The following is a 13,592-nucleotide window of genomic DNA, read 5'->3' on the forward strand; positions in this document are numbered from 1 at the left end:
AAATATATTCGAAAGAAAACTTCATGTCTTTGTTTTCCGTCACCAATACCTTTTACTAGTAGATAACATCACACCTTGTGCAGGCACAATACATGTATGTAAAATACACGTACTCACCTATCTACCCGGATAGGCAATAAGGTATTTAAACTCTTAATTGTATCTCATACCTTCCTAATCTATATCTCACGATCTGATGAATTACAGGTTAATGGCTGTTATTTCGACAGGACCATATATGGGTGTTTCGTGAAGTATATTTATAGACATCTTTATCATAAGATTTCCACAGGTAGATCGATAATATATGTGTACATACGGGTGGGTTGAGGTATACAACACATTGGCCTATATATGTGTGTGCCTTCAAAGCGTGGTGTGCCGGTAGTCTGATATCGTACAGTTTATCGTGTGGGATAGTAGTTAAATGTGTCTAAGACATAGAAAAAGTACAACATGTAATTCAGACGACGATAATTATCAGTTTGAAGTTGTTCATTCCTGACTGTACCAGCAAGTCTCATATGGACATATTGGGAATAATTCGACAGAATTTTAAAGCGTCAAAATGTCAGGTACCAATTTTAACATTGGGTCAAATCAGGATGAAAGTAGACGTAATGCCATGTCAATATTCCAATCCTGTTCGGCGCTAATCGTGGACATCGTCTCTTTTCTAATAGGTAAGGAATATATAATATCTTGAAGTTATCTTGAAGTGTAAGGTATTGTCACCCTACACTATATGTTGAGCACAGAGGTTCTTCACAAATGATGTGATATACGAGGTCACACAAGTATTATTGGTTTATATATATTGGCAACCCATCCCATCTATCATATTATTTCTAACGAACCTCTGTATGTTGAGTTAGTGTGTTATTCTTTACTTCATGGAAATAGTTCATTGTTCATTGCTCTATCTTTCGTTCTTATCATAAAAACACACATACTTTCTTTTCGCAAATAATAAACTAGGTTAAGTTTGTTTGCTTTTAACAAACATTTACGATAAATACGCTTTTCTGCCATAACGTAAGGTGCACTTGATTTATAAAGCTCAGATTTAGCCGCCGTTTTAGGCTTGGCCTAAGGTACTCAAACTTACTTTTTCACTGAAACGAGGAAACTTAATTATTGTGGATTTTATCACTTGTATGACAGATGGTTACAGGCGAATAGTAAAAATATATATTTATATCGTTCGAATTATCATTCATATATATATATTTTGAAAAAAATACTCAGATTCCTATATCTTTTCACTCATTGGAAAAAAAACGATAGGATCTGACACATATACATTGTACATGTTTATCGATAATGATCGTGATTCTGGGATTGTATCACAAGTAGAGATAGAGGTGGTCCTATTATCTATTTCTTAAATGTTATGAATGTTACGTAACTGCATGTGAGTAGACTTACAGTTGAAGTACACCGGGGAGTGTAGTTATAGGATATTGCAAATTACAAAACACGTCCCTCAACAGAGGTGTATCATGAATTATATAATTAAATGATTACAAACCAGTGTTCAGTTAATTCAGTCGAATTGGGATCAAAGTATTCGAGCTTTTCTCTTTAAAACCAATGACATATTAAGCATTTGTCCTTCCAATTAACGTATACATTCTTACAACACCACTGGTATCAAACAAACTGTCCCAATTAATAGCTTCCAGTGTAGTTATTACACATGTATTATACCAATCAACGTATACATTCTCACACTACCTCTGAACTCATGTAAACCGTCGCAGTTAATAGTTCCTAATTGATTATTTCACAGAAATATATAATCTACTTGCAATGCATGTCCTGCAGGACGAAATGCTAGAAATGTTCCTGATATCTTCTCTATGTGGTCGTGTCGCACAAAGTTATGTTAGCGTCTTGACCTAGTTGGGAATATAGCAAATAGTAAATCGGTATGGAAACAGTTAGGAATTTTATTACGTAGGGCAAGTGTTATCGCTAGTCTTGAGGACTTAACCTATATATATACAGAATTATTTTAAAAGCGGTACATTAACATAAACTAGTTGTACGAAAATATTTCATAGTAGATATTTCATTTTTTCATTTTTTGTAACTTTTTATGAGTAGAAATCAATATATGATTTCTTCAACGTGATTTTCACAGTTTGAGATTTCTTATTGGATATTTTTTATGTATTTTAACAAGAGATATACATGTATGTTTAATGTATTTTCGTTATTCAGAATATAAAGTAATTACCCGTTATCTCCTGTAGTTTTTTTCATCCATTAGTCTGGATTTGGACGTTCAAGACCTATCAGAAACTACAGTATACTTTTCATTTAGATATATCTGCTAAAATTCCAGTGATACCGAAAATCCATATATTGCTACTGTTGTACTGGTGAGCTGTTGACATTATTTGGGGAAAATACAAAAATAAGAGGGAAAGAAGACACCGGAATACGTAGCCCGAGTTTCTTTTCACACTAACACAAGACATGGTGTCGGGGTCAGAAGAAACTCTGGCTACGGAATACGTCACCGTCCAGGAGACGAAGGATTTTATTACTCATCCTATGACAGAAATCTACACCACTACTGTATTGTACCAAATTGAGAGTTTCTTATGCCACTCACCTCTCGCTATTCACAGCCATAATCATACTATTGCTTGTCTCATTGTTGTAATTTGATTAATACGTCTCAATATGCGTTTTTGTAAACTCTTTATAACGCCCAACGTATCCTGAATAAATAATATAGTGTATTATATAATGTATATATTTACACATAGACACCAAACATATTAAAACTATACTGTATATAGAAACAGTGTAAGGTAACTAAATAATATCGTTTATTCCATAACGTATATATTTATATAGGAAAACCAAAAATATCAAAACTATATATAGAGACAGTGTAAGGTAACTAATTAATATACACTGTAGTTTATTCCATAACGTATATATTTACACAGGAAAGCCACAAATATCAAGACTATACTGTATATAGAAACAGTGATCACCTTTAAGCCTAACGTGTTCTGAAATATTGATTGATTCTGTTGTGTAAGCTTTCAGACAGGTAAATCCACCCATGATCATACTTGTACTATTTATAGAACGGAAATTATAAACGTACTATAAATAGAAAGGGAAGTCTACATGTTATATTTATAGAAAAGAAATGGAATCGTTTCTGTATAACACTTGATTAAATATCATTCAAAACAGCTTTATAAGTATGATCAAGGGTACTACTGTACTTGAATCAAACTGTGAGTAAATGTATGCCACTGTAATATAACTTTTGATATTGCATCTGTAGAAAATTAACTTCAACACAATAACCAAACCAGCCATTAGAAATGCTTGAAAAAACAACAGAATATTTAATCATATATGATTTGACATGTTTAATTTTTCAGTCTGTGCTAACATGGTTCTGTATTTGGGCAAGACCCTTCACCCTTTTTGCACTGGGTGACATCAGACGGCCCCCAGTATGTTGTTCAGAGAAGTTGTCATACTATACTACAAGGATACCCCGCCAGAAAATGACCCTAGATGTTCAAGGGGCAAACAAATTGTATAGAATATATCCCATGCGCCATATATCTGTAACGAAAAAAAACTTCTAATTAATTTTGGTATAATGTAAACATTAGTTGTTAGGTCATATATCATAGGCCATATTAAACATATCACAACACACGGAGGTATTTCAACGAGTCATCTAAATGAAACTTGGTAATTCATTATTGACAAATGATTTCCATCTGGCGGCAATATTAGAGAGTTACAGAGATTACAGAGTTAGAAGGGAAGTGATTGAAGTCAGCACACCCCTCCAATTCAGCACACCCCTCCAATTCAGTAGTCTTCTGTGTGTTCATAGCGTTGTCAATAAGATAGCAAAATGTATGTTTATTACAATCAATGAAAGTTTGTTTTGTTTACAGTGCTTGTCGTCAGTCTGGTGTTTGTAACCAACCAATTTGACTTGAAGCCGTACGAGCGAGGGTTTTTCTGCGATGACCAGAGTATCATGTACCCGTATAAAGACGACACCGTCAGCACGACACAAGCAGCCCTACTAGCCATCTTCATATTCCCCATCGTGGTACGTACTACAAAGGACGACAGGACAGCTGATATACTTATTTGTCGTTCTTGTTCTGAAAATTCTTTTCTACAACAAATGTTATTATAAACGTTTAATTTTTGGGTACTCATAACTTAGCGCATAACTCAATATGGTTAGTTAGATAATCTCAACGGCCCATCAACACTATAAGGCGATTAGGGCCAAATGATGATGAGTCAAAATTGTGAGTAAAATGAGCAAAAGACGAAACAACGTCAAATAAATGAAACGTATGAAAATAAGAATACATCGGTACACTTATGTATAGTTTAGAATGAAAACAATGGCCATAGTTACTAAAATCTTGTCATACAGATAACGGGTGCTTGGGGTAAGACATTATATATTGCATAAGTGTACTCTATGAGCCTCGTATTACGACTCTATTTGATATAGTAATACGAGGACCATAGAGTTCACACATGCAATACATATCCCAAGCACCTTTGATACAGATCAACAGCTTTTAGATTTTTCAAATCTGAATTTAGACAGATTAGTGTAATCATGACTTCACACCTAAAACACATGTTGTAGAAAACAATGCAATTTGAACGCCCCGATAAAAACAATTACATACAGCAACGTAATAATGACTGTTTGTTTGATAATTCGTGTTGTGTATTCGAAGAGGCTGTTTTTATGTTGACTTATTATAATGTTTCCTAGATTGTTTTCACGTTTAACTGAAATAACACCTTTGTTTAGACTTTAATTTAATAGATGAAGAACAGTCATATTATCCGAATCACAGCCCACACATCTTAATTTTGTTGTTAACGTTTAACGTCATATCAAGCATATTGATATGACGTTTTACTTGGTCCATGGTCTTTAGTATATTTTCTGTTGGACAGGTACTCATTGTTGAACCACTGTACGTCTTCTCACGCCTGCGCAATGAGAATACCTCTGTAAAGGAGATAATTAAAACTGCACTAAAGTCTGTGTACTCGTTGATCCTGTTTTACATTCTGGGCCTTGCTTTGACACAATCCATTGTTGCCATGGTAAAACTCTCTGCCGGAAGACTTCGGCCAAACTTCTTCGCATGGTGTATCCCAGAATATAATGCGACCGGATGTGACGTCGGAGGAGGCTATATTACTGACTTTGTCTGTACAAATAAAGACACGGACGCGGTGGACGATGCCAAGTAAGTACATGTATGTTCAAAAGGAATGTCAAACTAAACCACTTTCGGTTAAAGAAGTACATAGTTAAAGAGGTACATAGTTAAAGAGGTACATAGTTTAAAAAGTACACAGTTAAAAAAGTATACGGTTATATTAACATTCTGTGTTGCATTTGCCTAAATGTTGTTAGTAAACCAAATTGTATTCATGAGACTGTATACTACAATTTACAGTGATTCAGTCAGTGTAGGAATACAGCTTCAGGTGTTGTAGGTTAAAATGGCCGCCAGTTACATTCGGCCTAGAGAGCTTTCGAATACTGGCATTTATCTACATAAACCACCACAAAAAAATAAAGCAACACGAGCTATGAGAGTAATTTAATAATAAAAATAATGAAGTCGACAAAAAATTAGTATAAGCGCTATTTTTGATCTACGAAGTAATAAAATTGTCAATGTCGTCACACACACAGGGGCTCGTTGCCGAATTTTTAGAAATGCTTAACACGACAACATTAAAAGCATTTATTAAAAAAATATTGTGAAAAATCGGCAGTATCGATATGGTTTCCGGTTGTGTATGCATACTGAATTATATTTATGTGGTTATTCACTGATGTCAAAGGCCTACCTTAATCCAAAAATCGAGCCCCTGTGAAGTTGAACATCGTCGGTAAGTTAGTGACACCGATGTGACCGGTTAGACTGGAATCGGATTCGACAGAAATATCCTTGGGATTGTTTTCACCTACTGTCAAGACAACTTTCATTTAGAATTTAAGAGCTAATATTTCTCCAAAATTAACGTAAATCCAGTTGATAGAAACATAAGTGTTTCCGAGGAATCGAGTCTGTCCTGTTGCAATACCTGTTCAACGCCGCACCACTTCTAAATCTTAACCGTATATCATTGCGCCGAAAAACGGCTATATTTTTAAACTATCAGAATTTATGCAATTGTTAACAATTTGACGATATCTACAAACGTATATGAAATATAATATAACGCCTAATATCTGTTCAAAAACCATTTTATGCGATTGCTATTAATAACGACATGAGGGACTATATTATTCCTTCTGGAAATTTCGGTTGTTCCGGTATTTGAACTTTATGACGTCAGTGATAGGGGGAGCGGCACATTTAAACGCGTCTTAAGCTACAGGAAATAAAAAAATGAATGTAAATAGTAAAAGTATTGAACTGCTAACGGGCGACATTCTATTTATCTGTCACCCAAATTGTATTCATACCGACTGTATACTATCATTTGGTAATAGTTCAATGCTTAAATAGACGTATACAGTTAAAGAGGTATACAGTTAAAGAAGTCTACAGTAAAAGAAGTACACAGTTTAAGAAGTACACAATGAAAGAAGTACACAGTTAAAGAAGTACATAGTTAAAAAGGTACACAGTTAAAGACGTACATAGTTAAAGAAGTACAAAGTTACACAGTAAAAGAAGTACATATATAAAAACGTACACAGTTTATAGAAGTACACAGTTAATAGAAGTACACAGTTTATAGAAGTACACAGTTAATAGAAGTACACAGTTAATAGAAGTACACAGTTTATAGAAGTACATAGTTGAAGAAGTACACAGTTTATAGAAGTACACAGTTTATAGAAGTACACAGTTTATAGAAGTACACAGTTATAGAAGTACACAGTTAATAGAAGTACACAGTTTATAGAAGTACACAGTTGAAGAAGTACACAGTTAATAGAAGTACACAGTTTATAGAAGTACACAGTTTATAGAAGTACACAGTTTATAGAAGTACACAGTTTATAGAAGTACACAGTTGAAGAAGTACACAGTTTATAGAAGTACACAGTTTATAGAAGTACACAGTTGAAGAAGTACACAGTTTATAGAAGTACACAGTTTATGAAAGTACACAGTTTATAGAAGTACACAGTTTATAGAAGTACACAGTTTATAGAAGTACACAGTTGAAGAAGTACACAGTTTATAGAAGTACACAGTTTATAGAAGTACACAGTTGAAGAAGTACACAGTTTATAGAAGTACACAGTTTATAGAAGTACACAGTTTATAGAAGTACACAGTTTATAGAAGTACACAGTTGAAGAAGTACACAGTTTATAGAAGTACACAGTTATAGAAGTACATAAATAAAAACGTACACAGTTAACGAATTTCACAGTTAATGAAGTAAATAGTTAAAAAAAAGTATACAGTTAAAGAAGTACACAGATAAGGAAGTACACAATGAAAGAAGTAGAAAGCTGTTTAGATAATTACATACACAGTTAAGGAAGTACACACAAAGACAAGAATGTACATACACAGTTCAAGAAATACATACATAGTTAAAGATGTTCAAAGTTAAAGAAGTACGTAGGTAAAAGTGCTTAGTTAAGAATACGAAAGCATTCATTTTGTTTTTGATTAATGTTTATTAATGAATTCATGACTTCAGTGCTCTCCATTTGTCTGCCTTTTGTACAGGACTTCCATCATTTGTCATTTGTACAGGGCGTACATACATGTGTCTGCCTTTTGTACAAGGTTTACATATATTTGTATGCCCTTTGTACAAGGTTTACATGAATTTGTATGCCTTTTGTACAATGTTTACATAAAGTATGTGTCTGTCTTTTGTACAAGATTTACATACATTTGTCTGCCTTTTGTACAAGGTTTACATGAATCTGTCTGCCTTTTGTACAAGGTTTACATAAAGTATGTGTCTGTCTTTTGTACAAGATTTACATACATTTGTCTGCCTTTTGTACAAGGTTTACATATATTTTGATGCCCTTTGTACAAGGTTTAGATGAATCTGTCTGCCTTTTGTACAAAGTCTACATAAATTATGTGTCTCTCTTTTGTACAAGGTTTGCATACATTTGTCTGCCTTTTGTACAGGACTTCCATCATTTGTCATTTGTACAGGGCGTACATAAATTTGTGTTTTATTTTTGCAGACAATCATTTCCTTCCGGGCACTCGTCGAGCGTTGTATATGCTTTCACGTACGTGGCGGTAAGTTGAATGTATAGTGCATGGAATGGTCAATACCGGACACTATCAGGCGTTACCTTCATCAACGTTCCTTAAATTAAGAAAACATCTAAGCTTTCAATTTTCCACAAGAAAACATTAGACAGGACAATGTAAGTTTGTACATTATAGCAATCCTTATATAAAGCGTCCACATTGAACGTTTTACGTGAATACTGTTTTTCTTTGGTAAAGAATATTAATGAGACTGGGACCAGAACTGATCTGCGTATGCTTTTAGTATAATATATTAGATTAATATCGTGAATAAGTCATGCTTCGAGGAAGATAATGCATATGTTTACTATTTACCTTAAATCAGGAAAATAAAATGGAGGACGAATCAGAGATGAACAAAAAAATAATGTGTTTTGAAAAGGAAACGAAATAATTGTCATTTCATGGCTTTGTTTTGTCACTAATCTCTCTGTCAATAGCTTGATATAAATGGGTACGTGTATCCCTCCACCCAAACCTCTTTTTGATAGCTTACATCTGTCCGTTATATTTGACTATTAAACAAAACGCACTTTTTCAAATACATGTAATTGTTACTATGATAATGAGCTGATTAATTTGAAAAAATAAAATTGTTAGTATATTAAGTATTCAATTAGAAGCTTAGGATTGAGTATGAATCATTGTTTCGTATTTTCCCGTAGATTTTCATGGATATCCGGCTCCGGCAGCAGTTAAAATGGCGACTGTACTTCCGGATGGTCGCACCAACAGTTCAGACCCTTCTGGTAATCGCCGCCCTCTACATCTGTTTGACACGGATACAAGACAACAAACATCATCCAACAGACGTTATAGGTGGCGCTGTGGTCGGACTAGTCCTCTGTTTAATAACGGTAATTATATGAAGATAAATTAAGTGCTTCCATAAACAATGATTTCCTATTTTTAATGTTTGTTAAATCCTAACATTGACTATGGACATCCACATACCTTACTGCTGATTTCATTACTTAGACATTTTGATTGTTACGACGCTTGTTTGTTAGTTTGTTTATAGCCAGACAGTGTCCACGGATATTTTGGTTTTCTTTTTGCTTTTATGAGTAGTTTGTATTTAAGGATTAAACTGTCTTTTTTTGGTGTCTATGGTCGATATAGATGCCAGAGCTTTGCTTTGCTTCACACATGATATTTGTGATTGTTTCCTCGTTTGTTTGGGATCTTACGTCCTTACTAACTTTAAGACTAGGTGAAGATGGTGTCCATTGACAAAAGACTATGGTCTGCTTATTTATAGTGCAGACACACTGAAGTGACAGACATGGACGGGGGGGGGGGGGGGGATGCCATCCACCCAATCAAATTACATAGCTTAATATAGGGTTATCAGTCGTTACGTCTAACTTTAAATATGAACGTCAAGCAAAGACCTGTGATAACCAATTTGAGATAATTTGGATGTCACTGTCTAGTAGCCAACCCCATTGCCAGCCTTGTTTGAACGGTCGCTAGATAAATAGGACAAAACGAAAGTTTACCAAATAAGGTAGTTGAACGACATAGAATACCGACATAATAAGGCATTTATAATCAATAATAGGAGAATATGACGAGGTGCTCCGGAGGAGTATGTTGAGATACCCGCCATACCAATCTAGGTCAACTCCGGGTTAAATTACAATCTCTAATGAGAGCTAGGGTGGTGACAAAGGAAACCATAGGCATATCATTAAGTATCTAACACGTCTGACTTCATATCGTTTTTCAAATGAGATGCTGATGATGATGTCAATCATAAAACTTTCCCCTTTAGTTGGAAAGAAGATCCAAAATATTGTACTTGAGGCTACGGTTATAGGGACCAACCAATTGTTTTCCCATAGACTTTAGTGTTAACGTTTTGGAGTATTTCATTCAAATTCTTGAATTCGATATGACAATTATGGTTTATAACAAAAGTTTAGGGTCTGATATAACACATAATCAAAAAACAAGTTGGGTCCTTCAGCTCAAATTTTCTCCAGTGTAGCCATTTTGAAAATGGGTGAATTTCGCAGTAAAAATTCTCAAAAATCTTAAATGTTTACCTGTTAATTATTATCACCTGAACTTTTGGAAAAAAATCAATCGGACTTACGAAATTTATATCGATATTTCTTATTGATAGTTAACTATCAGGCTACATATCTATTTTCTCACTTCATAACATACTGGCTAATCAGTGGCTGCCAGACATTTTATCCTTGGCTCAACTTACACAGGGGCTGTTTCAAAAATATTTTTTTTCAATTGGTTGGTTGTTCCCTTATATTTGTCGCTATGATTAGTCTGATGAAGGCAACGATGTAGTCATCGAAAGGTCACTCTCTTAAACATCATATTGGTTGTGTTACATAACTTTTATCATATTTTCATTACGAACCTAAGAGAATGGTCCAGAACGTAGTTGCCACTTTAAAAATTCACATTCATTCATTCACTGGTGTCATTATTTGGCAAGCCAAGGTTTCATTTATTCATGCAGTAATTTTGATCCAATTTAACCAAAATATATAAGCAATTTTCATAAGATATATTATTTCTTTGAAGTTTGGGAAATATCTTGCATGATATATAAGATATCTCATTTAATATTTTATAAGATTTCTTACATACTTTATCATATGTCTTATAAAGAAAAGCATATACGATACCTTATACAGTATATTTATACATTTATATATATTTATGTAAGATATCTTGTATAATTTGGTTGATAATATAATTGGATCAATATTGCTCCATGGATAAATGATAGCTTGGCTTGACAAATAATTAGGAGGATTTTATCTAAGTTAAAATGACATTCGTTTTATTTAAGATTTTCGTCTGGTCGAGAGATGCGATGTTGGAGATAAGTGCAACGATATCTGAAGAATTACCAGTAAGGCCCGAGTCTTTCAGGATACGTCCAGGCAATACTAATGGCTCACAGAATCCAATATTGCAATCTACCTATTCAATCAACACCTCTGGTGAGGAAAGTGCAGTCTTCAATGTTCCATCATCCCCAATGTAGTAGAGTAATCTCATAACCGACATTTAAATCATTGTGATATCTTATGTGATATAAATGTATTTTCTGGTCAGTTTTGTATTAGTTGATGCATATTTTTGAACGAGAACGAGAACGAATAAACTGCCTAATGATAACAGTGGGTTGTAAAGTGTGTGATGAACATACTGGTGTGTTTGTTATCAGCATAATAAGTGATATTTGGAAACATTTCCTTGACGACGGTCACCAAAACGGTTGTGATATTTGAATATCAAGTGAATCAGCGAAATACAATACATGTGTACACTTCCATATAGCAGTTTATTGAATTTACCAGATCGATTAATCTACTCATATGTTATCATTGCTTTAATATAAAGTTATTTAAATGTGCTTTAAATTATCACGTTTTGTTTGATATAATTTGTTTATGTTTACACTTTATTTGAAGTTTTTAACGTCATTTACATGACATGTTTGTGATTTTATAATTATATTATGCATCATACATGACATATATTTCAACTATAATTTACAGAAAATTAGTAAATGGAATTAATCATAGTTGTCAAAATATTTATATATATATATATATTATTATGACATCATTTGATGTTGTGTCTTCTCATCTCAACCGAGTTGTCTCCCATTATACCGAAGATTACCTTTTCAACACAAGTCTCACACGTTGATGGCGACACACAAATCTTTATGTCCAATATATAGCTTGGAAGATGACGTAATCATTTTTGCTGTTTTTGTCAAAACCCCGAAAATAATTATTATTTATTGTTCAATTTTAATCAAAGCCAACCTGATTATGAACTCAACAGGTATACAGAATGACAAGGGACACAACTCCTATTGATTAAACATCGTGACACATTTTATTGTATGACATGTTGAATAATTGAATTTGACCAAAAATCTAATTGCAAGTTTCTGTAATTAATATTGTACTCGTAATAAAAGAGATGAATGAAATAAATGTATTTCGAGGAAGAATCAGCCTTTTTATTTCTATTAGAAATTGCCAAAACAAAACTGACTGTTTCATGGAAAGCGTTGCCAACTGAAGGAAATGGTGTCCCGAAGGCGGCGAAGATGTACAGTATACATATTCCATATATTATTTTTTCCCAAAATTGCTTTCGGAGGTCATGTGAAACAAACAGTACATGAAAACACAGATTATGCTATACACTCTGTACAAATACCAAAAGAACTTAATCATTGAATTGACAATTTGCTGCAAATTTGCTCTCCAGTACTGACTTACTGTTTAAAGATAGGGTACACTTTATGAATAGAGGGTACGTACTACCCCATTAATGCATTGTCATTTACTCGCGAGTTGTGATGATTTTTTATTATTCTTCCAATAAAGTATACAATCAAACTGAAAATATTTAATTTGTCATCCTGATTTTTTTTGTAACGGGTTTGTCACGTTTAAATTCATGTGAAAAGTGTCATGAATCAGAACATACAAATGTAATTAACGTTCTTTTTGTTTAACTTATATTCTTATTCAGTTTTCAAATACATTCACATGTCATACACATATGCTATTCAATACACACAACACATCTGTATTGAGCATACATATTTATTGTTTCCTAAACAAAGACTTTCATAATTTATATTTCACAGACACCATACATCTATATAGAATATTATATTGAGCATTTCATACACAAAATACTCAAAACTTCATTAATGTCATAGATTTCATAGATACCATACATACGTAGATAATATGCATATTGAACATTTCATACAGACCATAACCTGTATAGATACATTAATGTCTAACAATTTCGATGTATAGCTCTCCATTATTATATATGATGTACTAGAATGACCTGTCACTTTCAACTGCACAAACTTTAGTAATTCTTTTTGCCTGTTTTTCGTTTGTTGCTGCCTCCCTTAGCATCACTGACACATATTTAAATGTACAAACAGCTGTATGGATCTGACTCTGCTGTATACATCTCCCAGTTTGTTTTGATAAATGCTAATAACTAGTGTGACTTTTGTACTGTCATTTGATTGCACAATTCTCCTATCGCATAAGATAATCCAATTGGACTCTGCTTCTCGTACATATTTTTTGTTTTTGTTTTCCTTCTACTTTTACCTAAAGCATTTACTAGCACTATGTTCTTAAAACAGGACTAGTAATAGGCCTCCTGTTCCATGTGCTTGTTATTTAATGCATTTACAAAGTTCAACTTAGATAACCTAATATTACTGATTACAAAACAATATATTTACAAATC

General features: G+C 33.5%; 1 protein-coding gene across 1 annotated transcript; it reads left to right on the forward strand.

Annotated features, from left to right (window-relative positions):
* Window positions 1-357: 357 nt before the first annotated feature.
* On the forward strand, window positions 358-12,309 carry LOC117317881 (phospholipid phosphatase 2-like). Its single transcript, XM_033872849.1, has 6 exons — window positions 358-683; window positions 3,951-4,111; window positions 4,993-5,291; window positions 8,234-8,291; window positions 8,972-9,163; window positions 11,131-12,309. The coding sequence occupies exons 1-6, from the start codon at window positions 569-571 to the stop codon at window positions 11,326-11,328; spliced, it is 1,023 nt and encodes a 340-aa protein (XP_033728740.1). The 5' UTR covers window positions 358-568; the 3' UTR covers window positions 11,329-12,309.
* Window positions 12,310-13,592: the final 1,283 nt, after the last annotated feature.

Source organism: Pecten maximus, chromosome 19 (genome assembly GCF_902652985.1).
Source record: "Pecten maximus chromosome 19, xPecMax1.1, whole genome shotgun sequence".
NCBI classification, from domain to species: Eukaryota; Metazoa; Mollusca; class Bivalvia; order Pectinida; family Pectinidae; genus Pecten; species Pecten maximus.

Coding starts and splice junctions, on each gene's coding strand:
- LOC117317881 (XM_033872849.1), top strand. CDS start 569: ATGTCAGGTACCAATTTTAACATTGGGTCAAATCAGGATGAAAGTAGA. Junction 4,112..4,992: donor TCTTCATATTCCCCATCGTG/GTACGTACTACA, acceptor TCTGTTGGACAG/GTACTCATTGTTGAACCACT. Junction 9,164..11,130: donor TAGTCCTCTGTTTAATAACG/GTAATTATATGA, acceptor GTTTTATTTAAG/ATTTTCGTCTGGTCGAGAGA.